This window comes from Haematobia irritans, chromosome 4, assembly GCF_050003625.1.
Source record: "Haematobia irritans isolate KBUSLIRL chromosome 4, ASM5000362v1, whole genome shotgun sequence".
Taxonomy (NCBI): domain Eukaryota; kingdom Metazoa; phylum Arthropoda; class Insecta; order Diptera; family Muscidae; genus Haematobia; species Haematobia irritans.
The window spans coordinates 145773506-145798593 of record NC_134400.1 but is presented as its reverse complement, the minus strand read 5'-3'; the positions used below and the strand labels follow the sequence as shown (position 1 = coordinate 145798593).

General features: G+C 32.9%; 1 protein-coding gene across 1 annotated transcript; it reads right to left on the bottom strand.

The window, feature by feature from the left end:
• Positions 1-214: 214 nt before the first annotated feature.
• LOC142234593 (paramyosin, short form-like) lies at positions 215-17243 on the bottom strand. Its single transcript, XM_075305755.1, has 2 exons — positions 17085-17243; positions 215-1473 (listed from the first exon to the last, which is right to left on the bottom strand). Exon 2 carries the CDS (start codon positions 1232-1234, stop codon positions 368-370), a length of 867 nt encoding a protein of 288 aa, XP_075161870.1. The 5' UTR covers positions 1235-1473; positions 17085-17243; the 3' UTR covers positions 215-367.
• Positions 17244-25088: the final 7845 nt, after the last annotated feature.

The window sequence follows — 25088 nt, the reverse complement described above, 5'->3', positions numbered from 1 at the left end:
GTGCCGAATGTGGTGTGAACCGCCCATAGTTTGGTTGGCAGAGTATCTGTCACCAAATCCACTTGAAATGCTATATATTTACAAGTAACTCGCTACGACAAAGAGTTTTCAAAGAAGGCAATTAAATTTGCTTCATGGTGGTGGGTATTTTCAGTGTATGACTTATATGTGCTTATATCCTTTACCTACTGTGTATTGGATTTGGGTTATAACATAATGGCTAAATTTCGTTTATTTCTTAGTTGGAAAAACAATTTGTTGATATTGTACAATAATTTCACATAAAATCTCTATTGTTTATATGCTATTTGTACTTGTCCTATTTAATAAAATTATATACACAATGTCTAGATAAAACATTTCACCATCAGTGGTGATAGTGAAGGCGAGAATTGGTGCGCATTAGCTTACGGCACAACCAACATCTATCGTTTAAGCTGCATTTGTAAAAGTCACACTCGACCCGGCCGTCCATTTTGCGCAAGACACGTTTTGACTCTTTCAAAGATGAGGTTACTTGCTTGATTAATTTACTAGCACGACGTTCATCTATAAGCTGCATATAGGGCGCATAAGGTGTTCGCTGTGGAGCTTCGGGAGTGGCAGAGCGCAAACGGGAAGGAGCCCTAGTGGTTGTGCGTTCCGCGATGGCATCGAAAATCTCAACTTGTGTTGGTTCAGTTGGCGGGAGCACCCGAGAATATATGCCACGGACTTGACGTTCAACTTCGCGCGGCAATGCATTACTGTCCAACTCTAATTTATTGATACGTTCAATAATTTGCATGGTATCCTGTTTGATTTGATTCTCCAGTTGTCTTTGATTGAGATAACGAATACGCTTTTGGGCCTGATCACTAATTTTATCGGGATGAGTATGACGGGTAACATGAGATGGATCATAAATGGGTAACTCATCAAATGGAGCCCGATGTTTGAGATGCAAATCGCTTATCAAATTCTCAGTTCTATCGTCAATATCATGTTCCACCTTAAGAGCCTTAACGGCATTATGCTGATTTAGGGTTGTTGTGGAGCGATAATGCCTAGGTCCAATCTCATCGGTCCAGGGCGTGTGAGAAGGTGCTCCATGCAGATGTTGGCTTTTGGCATCCAAATAATCTAGCACAGGTTGATGAAAGTTCACTGCGTAGCCCGGAGTATCAAGATCATGATACGATTCACATCGCATGTGACGCACATGGGGAGTGCGCAGACTATAGGTGAGGGACATAGCCGAAATAAATGGGATGTAATGGGAAAATCAAAAATGTGTTAGATCGATTTTCTTTATTTTTGTTTTCAGTTCAGTTCAGTTCTCTTTGTGTTCTTTGCACCAACAATGGTACAAAATATTTGCAAAAATTTACAGTTGATTGACAGTGAACAATATACTTTTGGTTCTTATTGCATTTGTACTGACAATGTAGATTGTTTGTGAGTCAATTCATGCAATTGGTATTTTTCGTTGATCTATAAAAAGAAGATAAAAAAATCAATTATGTGAGAGAATGATCAGCCCAAGGTCAGCATTAAAGAACAATATTGTTTTCAAAATTCACAGCACATTATATTTATTAGAAAATTCTTTTAATTATTTAGTAGCATGATATAGACTATGGGTATTCGTGTACGTGAACCATGGAAGGCGTAGTAAGCGCCATGATAACAAGCGAGGTTTTGGGCGAGATGCTTAAGGTGGGGCTATGTTCAGTTTCCGCCACTAGACCCCATTCAAATTTAAAGTTGTGACAAACTACGCACATAACTTTTCGCTTAAAAGACTTTGCTCGAAAAACTTAGGAAGCGTTTATATTTCATAAATAAAGTGTCATCGCTTTATATACTCGTAAAAATATCTTTCCTCGAAATCGAAAATTTAGTGCTCGATGGCCTAAATTTTCGATTTCGAGGATAGATGTTTTTGCGAGTATAAGAAGCGATGGCCAGTGCTGCCGCTACTACTTCAATCGAAGTATTTTGCTTCATTTTCACAAAATTTACTTCGTCACTCCTTCTCCCAAAAATCTGCTTCACTTTTTGTTCTGCTTCAATTTTTAAAATTTTTCCCCATATTACCCAATTGTTTTTCCTATTCCTTTAATTACGATGAACATAGTAGTTTTAATCATTGAACATATGCAAACCCTATTTTTCATCGCTGGAATGGCAACCCTTTATTTTTGCTTTGTACAAGTGTCAATGCGTGAACTGTCAATAATTTCCATGAAAAATATAAATATATTATTAACAAGTCAGGAAAGTCTAAAGTCGGGCGGAGCCGACTATATTATACCCTGCACCACTTTGTAGATCTAAATTTCGATACCATATCATATCCGTCAAATGTGTTGGGTGCTATATATAAATGTTTGTCCCAAATAAAGGGTGATTTGTTAAGAGCTTGATAACTTTTTTTAAAAAAAAAACGCATAAAATTTGCAAAATCTCATCGGTTCTTTATTTGAAACGTTAGATTGGTCCATGACATTTACTTTTTGAAGATAATTTCATTTAAATGTTGACCGCGGCTGCGTCTTAGGTGGTCCATTCGGAAAGTCCAATTTTGGGCAACTTTTTCGAGCATTTCGGCCGGAATAGCCCGAATTTCTTCGGAAATGTTGTCTTCCAAAGCTGGAATAGTTGCTGGCTTATTTCTGTAGACTTTAGACTTGACGTAGCCCCACAAAAAATAGTCTAAAGGCGTCAAATCGCATGATCTTGGTGGCCAACTTACCGGTCCATTTCTTGAGATGAATTGTTCTCCGAAGTTTTCCCTCAAAATGGCCATAGAATCGCGAGCTGTGTGGCATGTAGCGCCATCTTGTTGAAACCACATGTCAACCAAGTTCAGTTCTTCCATTTTTGGCAACAAAAAGTTTGTTAGCATCGAACGATAGCGATCGCCATTCACCGTAACGTTGCGTCCAACAGCATCTTTGAAAAAATACGGTCCAATGATTCCACCAGCGTACAAACCACACCAAACAGTGCATTTTTCGGGATGCATGGGCAGTTCTTGAACGGCTTCTGGTTGCTCTTCACTCCAAATGCGGCAATTTTGCTTATTTACGTAGCCATTCAACCAGAAATGAACCGAACACTGATTTTGGTAATAAAATTCAATGATGAAATGAACCGAACACTGATTTTGGTAATAAAATTCAATGATTTGCAAGCGTTGCTCGTTAGTAAGTCTATTCATGATGAAATGTCAAAGCATACTGAGCATCTTTCTCTTTGACACCATGTCTGAAATCCCACGTGATCTGTCAAATACTAATGCATGAAAATCCTAACCTCAAAAGAATCACCCTTTACATACATTTAAATATCACTCGATCTGGAAGAATATGATAGACTTCTACAAAATCTTTAGACTCAAAATTTAAGTCGGCTAATGCACTAGGGTGGAACACAATGTTAGTAAAAAACAAGTAAGGAAAGTCTAAAGTCGGGCGGAGCCGACTATATTATACCCTACACCACTTTGTAGATCTAAATTTTCGATACCACATCACATCCGTCAAATGTGTTGGGGGCTATATATAAAGGTTTGTCCCAAATACATACATATAAATACCACTCGATCTGGAAGAATTTCATAGACTTCTACAAAATCTATAGACTCAAAATTTAAGTCGGCTAATGCACTAGGGTGGAACACAATGTTATTAAAAAAATATGGGAAACGTTTAAATCTGAAGCAATTCTAAGGAAACTTTATTTATGATTTATCGCTCGATATATATGTATTAGAAGTTTAGGAAAATTAGAGTCATTTTTACAATTTTTTGTCGAAATCAGAAAAACATATATATGGGAGCTATATCTAAATCTGAACCGATTTCCACCAAATTTGGCACGCATAGCAACAATGCTAATTCTACTACCTGTGAAAAATTTCAACTAAATCGGAGTTAAAAATTGGCCTCTGTGGTCATATGAGTGTAACTCGGGCGAAAGCTATATATGGGAGCTATATCTAAATCTGAACCGATTTCAACCAAATTTGACACGCATAGCAACAATGCTAATTCTACTCCCTGTGCAAAAATTCAACCAAATTGGGGTAAAACTCTGGCTTCTGGGACCGTATTAGTCCATATCGGGCGAAAGATATATATGGGAGCTATATCTTAATCTGAACCGATTTCAACCGAATTTGGCACGCATAGCTACAATGCTAATTCTACTCCCTGTGCAAAATTTCAACTAACTCGGAGCAAACAATTGGCCTCTGTGGTCATATGAGTGTAAATCGGGCGAAAGCTATATACGGGAGCTATATCTAAATCTGAACCGATTTCAACCGAATTTGGCACGCATAGCTACAATGCTAATTCTACTCCCTGTGCAAAATTTCAACTAAATCGGAGCAAACAATTGGCCTCTGTGGTCATATGAGTGTAAATCGGGCGAAAGCTATATACGGGAGCTATATCTAAATCTGAACCGATTTCAACCAAATTTGGCACGCATAGTTACAATGCTAATTCTACTCCCTGTGCAAAACTTCAACTAAATCGGACCAAAAAATCGGGCGAAAGCTATATATGGGAGCTATATCTAAATCTGAACCGATTTCAACCAAATTTGGCGCGTATAGCTATAATGTTAATTCTACTCCCTGTGCAAAATTTCAACCAAATTGGGGTAAAACTCTGGCTTCTGGGACCGTATTAGACCATATCGGGCGAAAGATATATATATATATGGGAGCTATATCTAAATCTGAACCGATTTCAATAAAATTTAGCACACTTTACTATAGTACTAATTGTTCTTCTTGTGCAAAATTTTAAGCAAATTAGGGTAAAACTCTGGCTTCTGGGGCCATATAAGTCCATATCGGGCGAAATATATATATATATGGGAGCTATATCTAAATCTGAACCGATTTCTTCCAAAATCAATAGGGATCTATTCTGAGCCAAAACACATACTTGTGCCAAATTTGAAGTCGATTGGACTAAAACTGCGACCTAGACTTTGATTACAAAAATGTGTTCAGGGAAAGACGGACATCGCTATATCGACTCAAGAGCCCACCCTGAGCATTTTTGCCAAAGACACCATGTGTCTATCTCGTCTCCTTCTGGGTGTTGCAAACATATGCACTAACTTATAATACCCTGTTCCACAGTGTGGAGCAGGGTATAAATATGGGAAACATTTAAATTTGAAGCAATTCTAATGAAACTTCGCAAAAGTTTATTTATGATTTATCGCTCAATATATATGTATTAGAAGTTTAGGAAAATTAGAGTCATTTTTACAACTTTTTGACTAAGCAGTGGCGATTTTACAAGGAAAATGTTGGTATTTTGACCATTTTTGTCGAAATCAGAAAAACATATATATGGGAGCTATATCTAAATCTGAACCGATTTCAACCAAATTTGGCACGCATAGTTACAATGCTAATTCTACTCCCTGTGCAAAACTTCAACTAAATCGGACCAAAAAATCGGGCGAAAGCTATATATGGGAGATATATCTAAATCTGAACCGATTTCAACCAAATTTGGCACGCATAGCTACAATGCCAATTCTACTCCCTGTGCAAAATTTCAACCAAATTGGGGTAAAACTCTGGCTTCTGGGACCGTATTAGTCCATATCGGGCGAAAGATATATATGGGAGCTATATCTAAATCTGAACCGATTTCAATAAAATTTGGCACACTTGACTATTGTACTAATTGTTCTTCTTGTGCAAAATTTTAAGCAAATTAGGGTAAAACTCTGGCTTCTGGGGCCATATAAGTCCATATCGGGCGAAATATATATATGGGAGCTATATCTAAATCTGAACCGATCTGAACCAAAATCAATAGGGATCTATTCTGAGCCAAAGCACATAGTTGTGCCAAATTTGAAGTCGATTGGACTAAAACTGCGACCTAGACTTTGATTACAAAAATGTGTTCACGGACAGACGGACAGACGGACATCGCTATATCGACTCAAGAGCCCACCCTGAGCATTTTTGCCAAAGACACCATGTGTCTATCTCGTCTCCTTCTGGGTGTTGCAAACAAATGCACTAACTTATAATACCCTGTTCCACAGTGTGGAGCAGCGTATAATTATAAATTCTTTAATATCTTTAGCAAAGGAATACGCTCACCGACGCTATTGTTTTGCTTTCAAAAATGTATGTTACTTCAATTTTATTCAATCTACTCCACTTTTTTCCAAAATCTACTTCACTCAATTTTTTACTAGCGGCAGCACTGGCGATGACACTCTATTTTTTTGGAATTTTATTTTGGTGGTAAAAAATTTGTTTGGAAATAAAGTATATTATTTTTGTTATAAACGTTGACAATATAATACAATAAAGGCTGACCCTTTTTTCAAATGTGGCTAATAGCTTCATGGACTTTTATATAGAAATAAGTAGTTTATAAATTTTCTGTACACCCAGAGAAAGAATATGATCACCTCAAACATATTTTAAGAGCAAAATGTTAGTTTTTGGTGGTGACCATGTAACGTGGTTTTCGAAACCATGTTATTTTCTCGGAAATCATGTATCTGATTTCGGCAAGCAGGTTATATTTGACGAGAAAATAATATTTTAGTGACAAACATGTTACATCACCATACAAAAATAATATTTTGCTCTTGAAACATGTTTGAGGCGATCATATTCCTTCTCTGCGTGTAGACAAAAGCTTTCGACTAACTACTTTATAGAAATAAAATTTTAACAACATTTTCTATAGAAATAAAATGTTTACAAACTTTTTTATTAAAAAAGTGTTGACAAAATTGTCTATAGATATAAAATTTTTACAATGTTTTCTAGAATAAAAATTTTGACAAAATTTTCTACAGACATAAAGTTTTGACAAAATTTTCTATAGAAATAAAATTTTGACAAAATTTTCTATAGAAATAAAATTTTGACAAAATTTTCTATAGAAATAAAAATTTGACAAAATTTTCTATAGAAATAAAATTTTGACAAAATTTTCTACAGAAATAAAGTTTTGACAAAATTTTCTATAGAAATAAAATTTTGACAAAATTTTCTATAGAAATAAAATTTTGACAAAATTTTCTATAGAAATAAAATTTTGACAAAATTTTCTATAGAAATAAAATTTTGACAAAATTTTCTATAGAAATAAAATTTTGACAAAATTTTCTATAGAAATAAAATTTTGACAAAATTTTCTATAGAAATAAAATTTTGACAAAATTTTCTATAGAAATAAAATTTTGACAAAATTTTCTATAGAAATAAAATTTTGACAAAATTTTCTATAGAAATAAAATTTTGACAAAATTTTCTATAGAAATAAAATTTTGACAAAATTTTCTATAGAAATAAAATTTTGACAAAATTTTCTATAGAAATAAAATTTTGACAAAATTTTCTACAGAAATAAAGTTTTGACAAAATTTTCTATAGAAATACAATTTTGACAAAATTTTCTATAGAAATAAAATTTTGACAAAATTTTCTATAGAAATAAAATTTTGACAAAATTTTCTATAGAAATAAAATTTTGACAAAATTTTCTATAGAAATAAAATTTTGACAAAATTTTCTACAGAAATAAAATTTTGACAAAATTTTCTATAGAAATAAAAATTTGACAAAATTTTCTATAGAAATAAAATTTTGACAAAATTTTCTATAGAAATAAAATTTCGACAAAATTTTCTATAGAAATAAAATTTTGACAAAATTTTCTATAGAAATAAAATTTTGACAAAATTTTCTATAGAAATAAAATTTTGACAAAATTTTCTATAGAAATAAAATTTCGACAAAATTTTCTATAGAAATAAAATTTTGACAAAATTTTCTATAGAAATAAAATTTTGACAAAATTTTCTACAGAAATAAAGTTTTGACAAAATTTTCTATAGAAATACAATTTTGACAAAATTTTCTATAGAAATAAAATTTTGACAAAATTTTCTATAGAAATAAAATTTTGACAAAATTTTCTATAGAAATAAAATTTTGACAAAATTTTCTATAGAAATAAAATTTTGACAAAATTTTCTATAGAAATAAAATTTTGACAAAATTTTCTATAGAAATAAAATTTTGACAAAATTTTCTATAGAAATAAAATTTTGACAAAATTTTCTATAGAAATAAAATTTTGACAAAATTTTCTATAGAAATAAAATTTTGACAAAATTTTCTATAGAAATAAAATTTTGACAAAATTTTCTATAGAAATAAAATTTTGACAAAATTTTCTACAGAAATAAAGTTTTGACAAAATTTTCTATAGAAATACAATTTTGACAAAATTTTCTATAGAAATAAAATTTTGACAAAATTTTCTATAGAAATAAAATTTTGACAAAATTTTCTATAGAAATAAAATTTTGACAAAATTTTCTATAGAAATAAAATTTTGACAAAATTTTCTATAGAAATAAAATTTTGACAAAATTTTCTACAGAAATAAAGTTTTGACAAAATTTTCTATAGAAATACAATTTTGACAAAATTTTCTATAGAAATAAAATTTTGACAAAATTTTCTATAGAAATAAAATTTTGACAAAATTTTCTATAGAAATAAAATTTTGACAAAATTTTCTATAGAAATAAAATTTTGACAAAATTTTCTACAGAAATAAAGTTTTGACAAAATTTTCTATAGAAATACAATTTTGACAAAATTTTCTATAGAAATAAAATTTTGACAAAATTTTCTATAGAAATAAAATTTTGACAAAATTTTCTATAGAAATAAAATTTTGACAAAATTTTCTATAGAAATAAAATTTTGACAAAATTTTCTATAGAAATAAAATTTTGACAAAATTTTCTATAGAAATAAAATTTTGACAAAATTTTCTATAGAAATAAAATTTTGACAAAATTTTCTATAGACATAAAATTTTGACAAAATTTTCTATAGAAATAAAATTTTGACAAAATTTTCTATAGAAATAAAATTTTGACAAAATTTTCTATAGAAATACAATTTTGACAAAATTTTCTATAGAAATAAAATTTTGACAAAATTTTTTATAGAAATAAAATATTGACAAAATTTTCTATAGAAATAAAATTTTGTCAAAATTTTCTATAGAAATAAAATTTTGACAAAATTTTCTATAGAAATAAAATTTTGACAAAATTAAATTACGGATTCTCCGTCTAGACAAAAAAAATAAAATTGTAAAAATGTCTAAAATTGTATATGTATATCCCCGTAAATTTTTTTTATATTCTTGAAAACGATATGTTACACCAAGAAGAATTCTTTATTATACCCTCCACCATATGATGGGGTTGAAATCACGCTAACTTCCGAACGCAAGAAGCTATCGACTTGAAACTTGGGACAAGTAGTTGTTTTTGATGTAGGTCAGATGGTATTGCAAATGGGCCATATCAGTTCACTTTTACGTATAGCCCCCATATAAACCGATCCCCAGATTTGGCTTGTGGAGCCTCAAAGAGAAGCAAATTTCATCCTATCCGGCTGAAATTTGGTACATGATGTTGGTATATGGTCACTAACAACCACGCAAAAATTGGTCCACATCGGACCATAATTATGTATAGCCCCCATATAAACCCATCCCCAGATTTGGCTTGCGGAGCCTCAAAGAGAAGCAAATTTCATCCGATCGACCTGAAATTTGGTACACGGTGTTAGTAAAGGGTGATACGGTCAAAATTTGGTCAAGGGAAAACGCGTGTAAATCGGTGAAATCGTTTATTTAAAAAATCAAATTAAATTTCTTTTTCAAGTTCAATTAGTATAAAATTCAGGAAAAATATTCAGTTAGGCTTTCGCTTTTCCAAATCCGAATTGCCGGGCCTCAAGCTTGACACCTGCCATCCGATTTTGTACAGCCACCTTGTCCACCTTTTTCGCCGCAGAAAGCCACTCTTTCACGTAAATTTCTTGGTTGACAGTCCCGGAAGCTATGAAAATACTGCTTTTCATGCCACAGGTACAGATGGCTTGCCAAACCAGATATTTCTTTGCGAATTTTGACAGTTTTATGTGCTTGAAAATATCTGCTACCTTTCCCCTTCCTTTTGCCGTATAAAACTCCTGTCCCGAAAGCTGCTTGTAGTCGGCTTTGACGTAGGTTTCGTCGTCCATTACCACGCAGTCAAACTTCGTCAGCATTGTCGTGTACAGCCTCCGGGATCGCGCTTTGGCCGTCGTATTCTGTTTATCATCGCGATTTGGAGTCACTACCTTCTTGTAAGTCGATAGTCCGGCTCGTTTTTTGGCTCGATGCTGTAGACGATACACCCAGCTTATTTGCGGCATCTCGGAGAGAGAGGTTAGGGTTTCGCTTGAAACTACCGGCAACTATCTTTGTCGTCTCAGCGGCTTCCGGTTTTCGATTTCCCCCCGATCCAGACTTCCTGGCTGTCGACAAACGTTCCCCAAACACTTTAATTACATTTGTAACGGTTTATTTGGCAACTTTTAGCGATTTTGCCAGCTTTGCGTGCGAGTAGCTCGGATTTTCGCGATGCGCGAGCAAAATTTTGATACGCTGCTCTTCTTGCTTGGACGGCATTTTGACAACTGAAGAGTGAATTCCAAAATCAAAATAGGAGCAACATTCTACACACACACACCTTCAAAATGAGGGGTGTTCAGCTTTTTTAAATGCAAAATTGAAAGAAATACGTCATGTTTATATTGATCGTATCACCCTTTATATGGTCTCTAACAACCATGCAAAAATTGGTCCATATCGGTTCATAATTATATATAGCTCCCATATTAAGAGATCCCTAGATTTGACCTCCGGAGCCTCTTGAAGAAGCAAAATTCATCCGATCCGGTGGAAATTTGGTAGATTTCGCTAGTGTATGACCGATAACGACCATGCCAAAATTGGTACGTATCGACCTATAGTATATATAGCGCCCAAATAAACCGATCCCCAATTTTATTGCCATAGAAAATTTTGTCAAAATTTTATATTTCTATAGAAAATTTTGTCAAAATTTAATGTCTTTAGAAAATTTTGTCAGAATATAATATCTATACAAAATATTGCCAAAAATGTTATTGCTATAGAAAATTTTGTCAATATTTTATTTCTCTAGAAAATTTTGTCAGAATTTTATTTCTGTAGAAAATTTTGTCAAAATGTTATTTCAATTGCAAATTTATGAAGCATTTTATAGTTGGGGAGGAATATTTTGCAAAATCTTCCAAAACATTAAGAATTCTACCAATCTACCAAACACTTATTTTTAATAGACTCGTGTTCATAATTATATAACATACCCTCCACCATGGATTGCGTAGAAACTTCTACTAAAGACGGTCATCCACAATAAAATTACTTGGATTGCGGCCGATGGCAAGGCATCTTAAAACTTCTTAACGTCTGTAAGTCAATTTGTTTGTGAGATAGAGCGTCTTTTGTGAAACAACTTTTGTTATTGTAAAAAAAATGGAAAAAAAGTAATTTCGCGTTTTGATAAAATATTGTTTTCTGAAGGGAAAAAATACGGTGGAAGCAAAAACTTGGCTTGATAATGAGTTTCCGGACTCTGCCCCAGGGAAATCAACAATAATTGATTGGTATGCAAAATTCAAGCGTGGTGAAATGATCACGGAGGACGGTGAACGCAGTGGACGCTCGAAAGAGGTGGTAACCGACGAAAACATCAATAAAATCCACAAAATGAATTTGAATGACCGTAAAATGAAATTGATCGAGATAGCAGAGGCCTTGAAGATCAAAGGAAAGTGTTGGTCATATCATTCATCAATATTTGGATATGCGGAAGCTCTGTGCAAAATGGGTGCCGCGCGAGCTCACATTTGACCATTTGATTCTGAGCGGTGTTTGCAGCTGTTAACTCGTAATACACCCGAGTTTTTCCGTCGATATGTGACAGTGGACGAAACATGGCTCCATCACCACACTCCTGAGTCCAATCGACAGTCGGCTGAGTGGACAGCGACCGGTGAACCGTCTCCGAAGCGTGGAAGGACTCAAAAGTCCGCTGGCAAATTAATAGTCTCTGTTTTTTGGGATGCGCACGGAATAATTTTTATCGATTATCTTGAGAAGGGAAAAACCGTCAAAAGTGACTATTATATGGCATTATTGGAGCTTTTGAAGGTCGAAATCGCGACAAAACGGCCCCATATGAAGAAGAAAAAAGTGTTGTTCCACCAAGACAACGCACCGTGCCACAAGTCATTGAGAACGATGGCAAAAATTCATGAATTGGGCTTCGAATTGCTTCCCCACCCATCGTATTCTCCAGATCTGGCCCCCAGCGACTTTTTCTTGTTCTCAGACCTCAAAAGGATGCTCGCAGGGAAAAAAATTGGCTGCAATGAAGAGGTGATCGCCGAAACTGAGACCTATTTTGAGGCAAAACCGAAGGAGTACTACCAAAATGTTATCAAACAATTGGAAGGTCGTTATAATCGTTGTATCGCTCTTGAAGGGAACTATGTTGAATAATAAAAACGCATTTTGACAAAAAAAAAAATTTTTTTTCGTTGTTAGACCGGGGACTTATCAGCCAACCTGTTAGGTTAGGTTAGGTGGCAGCCCGATGTATCAGGCTTACTTAGACTATTCACTCCATTGTGATACCACATTGGTGAACTTCTCTCTTATCACTGAGTGCTGCCCGATTCCATGTTAAGTTCAATGACAAGGGACCTCCTTTTTGTAGCCGAGCCCGAACGGCTTTCCACATTGCAGTGAAACCACTTAGAGAAGCTTTGAAACCCTCAGAAATGTCACCAGCATTACTGAGGTGGGATAATCCACCGCTGAAAAACTTTTTGGTGTTCGGTCGAAGCAGGAATCGAACCCACGATCTTGTGTATGCAAGGCGGGCATGCTAACCAGTGCACCACGGTGTATGGTCTCTACAACCATGCAAAAATTGGTCCACATCGGTCCATAATTATATATAGCCCCTATATAAACCGATCCCCAGATTTGGTTTGCGGAGCTTCAAACAGTAGCATTTATCATCCGATCCGGCTAAAATTTGGTACATGATGTTGGTATATGGTCTCTAACAACCATGCAAAAGTTGGTTCACATCGGTCCATAATTATATATAGCCCCCATATAAACCGATTCGCAGATTTGGCTTGCGGAACCTCTTGGAGGAGCAAAATTCATCTGATCCGTTTGAAATTTTGTGTTAGTATATGGCCACTAACAACCATGCCAAAATTGGTCCTTAGCGATCTATAGTTATATATAGCCGATCCCCAATCACACAAAAATTGGTCCATATCGGTTCATATTCATGGTTGCCACTCGAGCCAAAAATAATCTACCAAAATTTTATTTCTATAGAAAATTTTGTCAAAATTTTATTTTGACAAAATTTTGTGAAGGTCGAAATCGCGGCAAAACGGCCCCATATGCAGAAGAAAAGAGTGTTGTTCCACCAAGACAACGCACCGTGCCACAAGTCATTGAGAACGATGGCAAAAATTCATGAATTGGGCTACGAATTACTTCCCCACCCACCGTATTCTCCAGATCTGGCCCCGCGACTTTTTCTTGTTCTCAGACCTCAAAAGGATGCTCGCAGGGAAAAAATTTGAATGCAAGGAAGAGGTGATCGCCGAAACTGAGACCTATTTTGAGGCAAAACCGAAGGAGTACTGCCAACATGGTATCATAAAATTGAATGGAACTATGTTGAATAATAAAAACGAATTTTGACAAAAAAAAAATGTTTTTCTTTGTTAGACCGGGGACTTATCAGCCAACATAATACATAAGATTCGGCCTGGCCGAACTTACGGCCGTATATACTTTTTCTTTTGAGTTAGTCTTTATGAATTTGTTTTTACATCCTGGAAAAGAATAAACGTTTATCACAAAAAGTATATACTTTTCTTCCAAATAAACTTCCTTAAAGCAAAAAGCAAATGAAAAACGAACTTTATTTGTCTAAAATTTCGTTTGGGAGGAAAGAATTATTTTTTTGCGTGTATAAAGTCTAAAAGTTCATCCACCTTCACAATAAATGTGTAGATTGCTGAAATTATTCGAAACTGGAATTAACTATTAGAGCCCTAAAAATGATATGCTTAGGATGAAACATATCATGTTTGCATACTGCAAACAATTTTTTGTTTGAAAAAATTCTGAAAATATATATGCGTGAAGCAGAATATGATTGAGAGTATATGTTAAAGAGGCGATTATTTTTGAGGGTGTAATTCCGAGCCAAAGAAGCGGAGAATTGAAGTTACGACACTCTTTTAGATTTGAAAATATAGGAAATATATTTTAATTTATTTTCTTTTTTAATTTTTTTCTTCATGTGCTATCGGAGATTTTTAAGCACGTGTTAACGACAACGTAAATTTCCAAATTCAGACTCGACATCAAGTAAAAATTATGCTATATATCAAGTAAAACTAAATTATTCAAAACTTCTACTATTTTTGCAAACTTTTTTGCTTTGTAGTCAAGATACAAAAAGTCAAGAAACTGAAAGACGATTGCATTATTTGATATAATTTTTAAGAATTATTAAACCTAAGTTGACCTTAGTTATACGTCATTTTCTTTCATCTAAAGATAACCATATTTAAGTTGAATCACTTAACTATAAGGACAAAACGACTTTATAAAATTTTTATGGACTTTTGGACAAGGAAACAAACTTTATATCAGAGAAATGCATTTTCTATGCTAAGCAGAGATCGCTTACGAATTTTAAGGACACGAAATCTTCAGCCTACTGACAATATTTTTATTTCAGTGCACTGAAACAAATATTGTCGTGAGGCTAAAGATTTCATGTCCTTAAAATACAAATGCAAATTTTGCTTAGAATAGAAGACGCATTTCTCTAATATAACGTTTTTTCCTTGTCCGAAAGTCGATAAACTTTTCAATGAAGTCGTACTGTCCTTATAATTAAGTGATTTGACTTAAAAATGGGTATCATAACATGAAAGAAAAAATTTTTGAGATAAGGTCATAATGACATTAATAATTCAGAAAAATTCTTTAAAATTAATGAAAGTGTCTTTAAATTTGTTGTCTTTTTGCATCTTGATTACAAAGCAAAAACTTGTTCAACATTTTATTTTAAAGATGTTTTGTACTTGAAACATAGCATAATTTCTACTGGAAGTCGAGTCTTAAGTTGGAAAATAAAGTTGTCGTTAATTCGTTTTTAAAGCACTTTGATATCATATGAAGAAAAACAAGTATATACGGCCGTAAGTTCGGCCAGGCCGAAGCTTATGTACCCTCCACCATGGATTGCGTAGAAACTTCTACTGAAGACTGTCATCCACAATCGATTTACTTGGGTTGCGGTAACTTTTGCCGATGACGAGGTATCTTAAAACTTCCTAATACCGTAATATATACCACGTAGTCCATACGTGGTATATATTAAACTTAAAATGGCCGATTAAATACGTATATAATTAAGTTTGACAAAATTTTCTATAGAAATAAAATTTTGACAAAATAAAATTTTGACAACGTTTTCTATAGAAGTAAAATTTGGACAAAATTTTCTATGGAAATACGATTTTAACAAAATTTTCTATAGACAAAAAATTTGGCAACATTTTCTATAGAAATAAAATTTTTTACTAAATTTTCAAAAGATTTAAAATTTTGATAACATTCTCTATATAATTAAAATTTTGACAACATTTTCTACAGAAATAAAATTTTGCCAAAATTTTCTATAGAAATAAAATTTGACAAAATTTTCTATAGGAATAAAATTTCGACAAATTTTGCTAGATTATTTTTGCTCGAGTGGCAAGCATGATTATGAACCGATATGGACAAATTTTTGTGTGATTGGGGATCGGCTATACATAACTATATACCGATATGGACCAATTTTGGCATGGTTATTAGCGGGCATATATTAACACCACGTTGCAAATTTAAACCGGATCGCATGAATTTTGCTCGTCCAAGTGGCTCCGGAATTCAAATCTGGGGATCGGTTTATATGGGGGCTATATATAATTATGGACCGATATGGACCAATTTTTGCATGGTTATTAGAGACCATATATTAACACCACGTACCAAATTTCAGCATGATCGGATGAAATTTGCTTCTCTTAGAGCAATCGCAAGCCAAATTTGGGGGTCCGTTTATATGGTGGCTATACGTAAAAGGGGACCGATATGGACCAATTATTGCATGGTTGTTAGAGACCATATACTAACACCAGGTACCAAATTTCAGCCGGATCGGATGAAATTTGCTTCTCTTAGAGCAATCGCAAGCCAAATTTGGGGGATCCGTTTATATGGGGGCTATACGTAAAAGTGGACCGATACGGACCAATTTTTGCATGGTTGTTAGAGACCATATACTAACACCGTGAACCAAATTTGCTTCTTTTAGAGCCATCGCAAGCCAAATTTCGGGGTCCGTTTATATGGGGGCTATACGTAAAAGTGGACCGATATAGACCAATTTTTGCATGGTTGTTAGACGGACGGACATGCTCAGATCGACTCAGAATTTCACCACGACCCAGAATATATATACTTTATGGGGTCTTAGAGCAGTATTTCGATGTGTTACAAACGGAATGACAAAGTTAATATACCCCCATCCTCTGGTGGAGGGTATAAAAAAGCTGAAAAAGCGAAAAATTAAAATTTGCTTCCTAGAAGCAAGTACACAGAACCCAAATTTAAAAGAGAATTGTGTCTTAAATGTATCCTTACTTGTATTCTCCGCTTCTTTGGCTCGGAATCAATTCCAAAATTGCTAAAGTAAAGACAAAATCTTTGGAACCGGGCATGCTTTTTTTTCAGTGTGCGCATTCTAACCATCAAAAACTTTTAGCTTATTAGGATTATAGCTTTATGGTAGGAATATTTCCCAAACGCAGTATCCAGATAATGGTCCAAAAATGATCCTGGCACACATTTTGGTCAAGAATTTATGTAGGAGTTTCAAAATTCATTAACAGTAAGAGCTTTTTAACACTAAATATAATGGTTGTGTAACACTTTTGTAATGATTTTTATTATTTTTGTTAGTTTTGCGCTAATTTGCTGTTTTAATTCTTATTCTTATTATTATTGTTATTTATTAAAATATCTTACTTTTATTATTCTTTTATTTATTCGTAAATTCCGTTAAATATAATTTGAATTTGATTTATTCACTCCTGCATTATTTCTTTCACAAGACTTCCTACAGCCTGAACAATAAAAATTATACTGACATACACGACAGCAAATTGATGTGAATCGTCTTATTTTCAACTGTCACTGTTCTTTTGTTTCTCGCAGTGAAAAAAAAAAAAAAATAAAGAAACCAAGAGGAAATAAATATACCAGAAATAAAAGAAAAATGTGATAATTGTGAACATCGATTCAAAGACGGCAGATAATTGTACGCGTTGCGATTCTACGATACCCTACACAATGCATTTTATTATTCTCTGTACTTTTTTTCGTTTTCTATAGACAACATTCCTTCGATTTGAAGATTTGGTAGAGATGTATGTAGAAGATGGATTTAATTATACCCACTAGCATGGGATGGTGATATGGGTGTAATAAATTTTCCATTCCGTTTGTAACTCATCACAATGTCGATTTCCAACTATTCAGCAAAACAGCCGTAGCTAAAAAAGCAGTGAAACATTTCTCTTTGTTTCTGGAAGTGGTGCCAAATTGGTTCCAAGCTATGCATTTTACATCGGCCTGACTTAGGAAGAAGTTCCATTATTGAAGGCTGTATCGTTTTTTTTTTGACTGTAAGCAGGTCAAGCTGGAATATGGGATATATCGGTCCACTGAACAAATATAGTCGTGAAGTCAAAAATTTCGTGTGCTTACAAAACGAATGCGAATATTGCTTACACCCAGAAAAAAGTGACCCCTTCTTTAAGTTAAAATGAACTCATTGTGAAGAAAGTTGAACTTCGTATAGTGCCAAAGACATTTTTATTTGTTTGAATGATGTGGTTTTCGTAGAAATTAGGTAGAATGCATTCCGTATATTAGTTAACATTTTCCTATATTTATGTACCACTATACTACAGAATGAACAAATTTAACTGAATTGAATTCATATATGGAATGATTTTATTGAACTTTTTTTCATTCATTTGGACAAATCTTACATATTTGTGGTAAACCTTTTACTTCAAAGTTAGATCTGCTTACCTTCGTTTTTAAATACAATTTTATGTATTTATATAAGCAATTTTTTTTTTCAATAAAAGACATGTTTTATTAATATATTAAATATATTTATTTAGAATCAACAGCATCGACTGGCCTTGAAATATTAAAGCACATTTTTTCTTCTTGTAGTACCTTTCACTTTGAATAATTTGCTGCCTAGCAATTTTGTCCACCTTCTACAATTTCAATACCTACAAATATAAACAAAAAAATCTAAAACCAATTTTTTCACAAAAGGTTAGCGTCACTGAATATTACCTGATAATTGAAGATTCCAAAATGAAGTTGAATGAAGGGATTGTTACACAGAAAAAAATATCACCAAAATATTTCCAATTAAAAAGTTAATTGAAGTTGAATTTTTTTTCAATTAATAAATTAATTGGTACAATTAACTTTTTAATCAAGATAGAAACATTAAGTTAATTAAGTCAATGATTGAAAATTTTAAAATTTTTAATTAAAAAGTTAATTGATACAATAAACTTTTAATCATAATCGGAAGACTAAGTCAGTTAAAAAAGTGATTAACATTTTTGTAAATTTTTAATTAAATTTTTTTTCAAACAATCAATTGTTAATCCAAATAAAAATTCTAAGCCAATTCAAAAGGTAATTGAAAATAGTTACCTTTTTTTTAATTAATAAATTAATTGAGTTTTGCAATCAACATCAATTAAATTTTTAATTGAATCAATTAAAAAATTAATTGAAATTTGGTAATGAAATCAATTAATTTTTTAATCAAGATTTTTTTCTATGCCCAATTAATACTGTGATTGATACTATCATTTTCGTGATTGAAGACATTTCAATTAAAAAATTAATTGGATCAATTAATTTCGTGATTGAATCAGAAAAAAAAATTTTGCGTGGATTCTGTTGGTGTTTTCATTTTTATAAACCAATTTTCAAAAAACGAACATATTTCTCACTAATTTAAAATAACAAATATTTTATATATTTTATTTGTTTTTTATAATATTATTTTACTATATTATTTTTTAACAATCTCTCCGTATACCATAACAACGCGATTCCAACTAAAAAAAAACAACCCACGCGCAAACATATCGATTACATCAAAGACAGGTATCGATTACACGTAGATAAAAGAAATGTAGGAAATTTTCCTATATTCTAACAAGTGTGTTTCCTTAAGTTTTGAAAGGATTGAATACTTCTTAGTACGAATGAACTAACATATTTTTCTATGCCAAGTGTTATTCGTATGTATGATAAGCTTTCTATAATAAAGGAAGTCAGAATTATCATTTTATAAGAAATCTTACTAAATTTGAGGAAACTTGGTTTTAGTTCGGTTTTTGTTTATTTTTACGAATGCTTTGTTATCAGTGAATAAAATTTTCTTGTTCAGTAGTAAATTCTTATACCCAGCAAAGAAAACAGTATTAGTAAATTTCCATGCCCTATTCTAGATTATGAACTATTCCTAACTGCTTTCAGTTTAGGATTTTTTTACTGAAACAAGTAAATTTTATTATTTCACACAAAATATTAACTGAGTGGAAATAAAATAGCTAAAGTAAATTGATGAACATTTTTTGCTTTAGTTTCGAAGACACTTTTTTCTGGGTGTAGCATATAGGTAGAGTTTTTTTCTTTTCCAAAAGTCGATAAATTTTTCATTGAAGTCGGTTTGTCCTTACACATAAAAAATAAGTAAGTAAAGTAGAAAGTCGGGCGGGGCCGACTATATCATACCCTAAACCACCATTACAGAATTAGTAATCATAAGCATTTGTGGGGTAACACATATGTCTGGGAGATAAACCGCAGTTGCATATTTAAGATAATTAAGGGGTACATTTCTATGGGTGCTTTGTGGCAATCTGACTATAGCTCATAGTCAATGTTGCCACGGAAAATGTTCGGTTTACCCTACAAGGGCAAAAAAAGGTTCCCTACTTTCCCATACATTCCCAAACAATTTTCCCTACTATATTTTGCGTTAAATTTAAAAAATTTTACAAAACAAAAATGGCTCTAAGTACTTTATTATCTTAAAACATGAATATGCAACGTATATAACTTAGAATATAAATTTGTATTACCACCACGGTTGCCACAGTTGGTAGAATTCTACCCAAATTAGTAATCTTTTTTGTTAAATCTCTATAAAAATACAATTTTAGAAAAAGTTTCTATAAACAAATTTTTGTGAGAAATTTTTCTATAGAAATAAAATTTTGAGAAAATATTCCACAGAAATAAAATTTTGAGAAAAATTTTTATAGAAATAATATTTTGAAAAAAAATTTCTATAGAAATACAATTTTGACAAAATGTTCTATAGAAATAAAATGTTGACAAAATTGTCTACAGGAATAAAGTTTACCACACATTGTTAAAGATCAAGCCTTGCCGGCTTCTAATTTCCTCCTCTAGAGCCACCAAAATGTAAAAATTATTACAAATTGTGTTGTGTGAAAATGTCCCTACATTGTGGTCCAACGTGCGTACAAGACGCTAAATATTAGAAAAACCCTATATATAGGGAATTTCCCCTACTTTTAGCAACACTGGCTGTAGTTGATATTGCACCTACGGAGTTAGTATGCCACTAATATTGAGCCCATTATTAAAAAAGAGAAAATCGTTCAATTAGTGTGGGAAATAAATCCAAATTTGTAAAAATCGAGTAATATTCTTATGTAAGAGCTACAAGTACGTATAAGTACGATCGGCTAGTACATCAAAATTTGAAATTTGAGTAACATTGGTTAATAAATAAGACTTCTATGGCCAAATTTGGGAAAATCGAGCGATGCATATATATGGAAGCTATATCTAAATCTGCACCAATTTGCATTATATTTTGCGGGTTTGATTAATACCACAAAAGGTTACCTTGTGCAAGATTTGAGTAAGATCAGTTAAGAAATGAGGCCTGTATGGTCAAACATAAGGTTATTAGGGGCGAATTTTTCAAAATCGGGTGATACATATATGGGAGCTATATCTACATCTGAACCGATTTGGATGAAATTTTGCACATATAGTTAGTACTATAGAGGACTGGATCTAGCCAACTTTGAGTAAGATCGGTTAATAAATAAGGGTTCTATGGCCAAATTTGGGAAAATCGTGCTATACATATATATGGGAGCTATATCTAAATCTGAACCGATTTCGATGATTTTTTGCACATATAGTTAGTGCTATAGAAGACTACATTTAGCCAAATTTGGGTAAGATCGGTTGATAAATAAGGGTTCTATGGCCAAATTTGGGAAAATCGGGCTATACATATATATGGGAGCTATATCTAAATCTGAACCGATTTCGATGATTTTTTGCGCATATTGTTAGTGCTATAGAAGACTACATTTAGCCAAATTTGGGTAAGATCGGTTGATAAATAAGGGTTTTATGGCCAAATTTAGAAAAATCGGGCGATACATATATATGAGAGCTATATCTAAATCTGAACCGATTTGCATGAAATTTTGCAGACTTGAAGGGCGATGAAAAAGATTACCTTGTGCCAAATTTGGTGACGATCCGTTTGAAAAACAGCGCAACGTGACCCCATTTGTCGAAATCGGGCGATACATATATATGGGACCTATATCTAAATTTGATCCGATTTCTTCCAAATTCAATAGCGTTCGTCCTTGTGCCCAAAAAACTCCCTGTACCAAATTTCATCAAAATCGGTTAATAATTGCGACCAGAATCCTGTGAACAACAAATACATGGACAGACGGACGGACGGACGGACACTAAGCGCTATATCGACTCAGGAGGTGATTCTGAGTCGATCGGTATATATTTTATGGGGTCTAAAATCAATATTTCTGGTAGGCACATTTTTTGGCCGATCAAACTTATTATACCCTGACCACTATGTGGTTTAGGGTATAAAAATATGTTGTCTTCAATCACGAAAGTAATGGATTCAATTAATTATACCCTCCCCCATACACTGAAAAAAATATTGTCGTGAGGTCAAAGATTTCATGTCCTTAAAATACGAATGCAAATTTTGCTTAGTATAGAAGACGCATTTCTCTAATATAAAGTTTTTTTTCTATGTTCAAAAGTCCATAAACTTTTCTATGAAGTCGTGTTGTCCTTATAATTAAGTGATTTGACTTGAAAATGGGTATCATAGCATGAAAGAAAAAATTTTTGGACTAAGGCCAACTTGACTTTAATAATTCAGAAAAATTCTTTACTCTTGATGAAATTGTCTTTAAATTTGTTGTCTTTTTGCATCTTGACTACAAAGCAAAAAATCGTTACAAAATAGGACATGGTTTTCAATACTTTATTTTAACGACATTTTTTACTTAAAACATAGCATAATTTCTGCTGGAAGTCGAGTCTGAATTTGAACAATAAAGTTGTCGTTAATTCGTTTTTAAAGGACTTTGACAGCATATGAAGAAAAAAAGCTGAAAAAACGAAAAATTAAAATGTGCTTCCTACACCCAGAAAAAAGTGACCCCTTCTTTAAGTTAAAATGAACTCATTGAGAAGAAAGTTGAACTTCGTATAGCGCCAAAGACATTTTTATTTGTTTGAACGATGTGATTTTCGTAGAAATTAGGAATAATGTATTCCATATATTAGTTAACATTTTCCTATATTTATGTACCACTATACTACAGAATGAAAAAATTTAACTAATTTGAATTCATATATGGAATGATTTTATTGAAATTTTTTTCATTCATTTGGACAAATCTTACACATTTGTGGTAAAACTTTTACTTCAAAGTTAGATCTGCTTACCTTCGTTTTTAAATACAATTTTATTTATTTCTATAAGCAATTTTATCTTCAATAAAAGACATGTCTTATTAATATATTGAATATATTTATTCAGAATCAACAGCATCGAATCTCTTTGAAATATTAGTTTATTATTCCACTATTTCCAATTTCCGTGTGATATAATCAACTGTAAAACGCACTTTTTCTTCTTCTTGTACTTTTCACTTTTAATAAGTTGCTGCCTAACGATTTTGTCCTCCTTTTACAATTTCAATACCTACAAATATAAAAAATCATAAAACATTTTTGTTCCAAAAGGTTAGCGTCACTGAATATTACCTGATAATTGAAGATTCCAAAATGAAGACAAATGAAAGGGTTGTTATTCTGCTGGTGTTTTCTTCCTTTATACACTATCACGAACATTGATAGATTTATTTTTAAAAACGAAAATTTTTCTCACTAATTTAAAATAACAAATATTTTATATATTTTATTTGTTATTTATTATATTATTTTACCATATTATTTTTTAACAATCTCTCCGTATACCAAAACAACGCGATTCCAACTAGAAAAAAACAACCGACGCGCAAACATATCGATTACACCCACGCGCAAACACATCGATTACGATGACAGGTATCGATTACAGGTAGACAATAGAAATTTAGGAAAATTTCCTATATTCTAACAAGTGTGTTTCCTTAAGTTTTGAAAGGATTGCATACTTCTTAGTACGAATGAACTAAAATATTTTTCTATGCCAAGTGTTGTTCGTATGTATGAAAAACTTTCTATTATAAAGGAAGTCGCAATTATCATTTTATAAGAAATTTTACTAATTTTGAGGAAACTTGGTTTTAGTTCGGTTTTTGTTTATTTTTACGAATGCTTTGTTATCGGTGAATAAAATTTTCTTTTTCAGTAGTAAATTCTTATACCCAGCGAAGAAAATAGTATGAGTAAAATTCCATGCCTTATTCTAGTTAATGAACTATTCCTAACTGCTTACAGTTTAGGATTTTTTTACTGAAACGAGTAAATTTTATTATTTTTCACAAAAATTTACCTTGATGGAAATAAAATGGATAAACTATATTGATGAAAATTTTTTCCTTTAGTTTCGAAGGCACTTTTTTCTGGGTGTAGAAGTAGGTACACAAAACCCAAATTTAAAAGAGAATTGTGTCTTAAAAGTGTCCTTACTTGTATTCTCCGCTTCTTTGGCTCGGAATCAATACCAAAATTTTTAGAGTAAAGACAAAATCTTTGGAATCGGGTATGCTTTTTTTCAGTGTAGGATGGGGGTATATTAACTTTGTCATTCCGTTTGTAACACATCGAAATATTGCTCTAAGACCCCATAAAGTATATATTCTGGGTCGTGGTGAAATTCTGAGTCGATCTGAGCATGTCCGTCCGTCCGTCTGTTGAAATCACGCTAGGTTAGGTTAGGTTAGGTTATGTGGCAGTCCGATGTATCAGGCTCACTTAGACTATTCAGTCCATTGTGATACCACAGTGGTGAACTTCTCTCTTATCACTGAGAGCTGCCCGATTCCATGTTAAGCTCAATGACAAGGAACCTCCTTTTTATAGCCGAGTCCGAACGGCGTTCCACATTCCATTGAAACCACTTAGAGAAGCTTTGAAACCCTCAGAAATGTCACCAGCATTACTGAGGTGGGATAATCCACCGCTGAAAAACTTTTTGGTGTTCGGTCGTAGCAGGAATCGAACCCACGACCTGAAATTTGGTACATGGTGTTGGTATATGGTCTCTAACAACCGTGCCAAAATTGGTCCGTACCAAGATCGGTCCATAATTATATATAGCCCCCATATAAACCGATCCCCCGATTTGGCTTGCGGAGCCTCTAAGAGAAGTAAATTTCATCCGATCCGGCTGAAATTTGGTACATGGTGCTAGTATATGGTCTCTAACAACCATGCAAAAATTGGTTCACATCGGTATATAATTATATATAGCCCCCATATAAACCGATCCCCAGATTTGACCTCCGGAGCCCCTTGGAAGAGCAAAATTCACCCGATCCGGTTGAAATTTGGTACGTGGTGTTAGTATATGGTCTCTAACAACCATGTACAAATTGGTCCACATCGGTCAATAATTATATATAGCCCCCATATAAACCGATCCCCCGA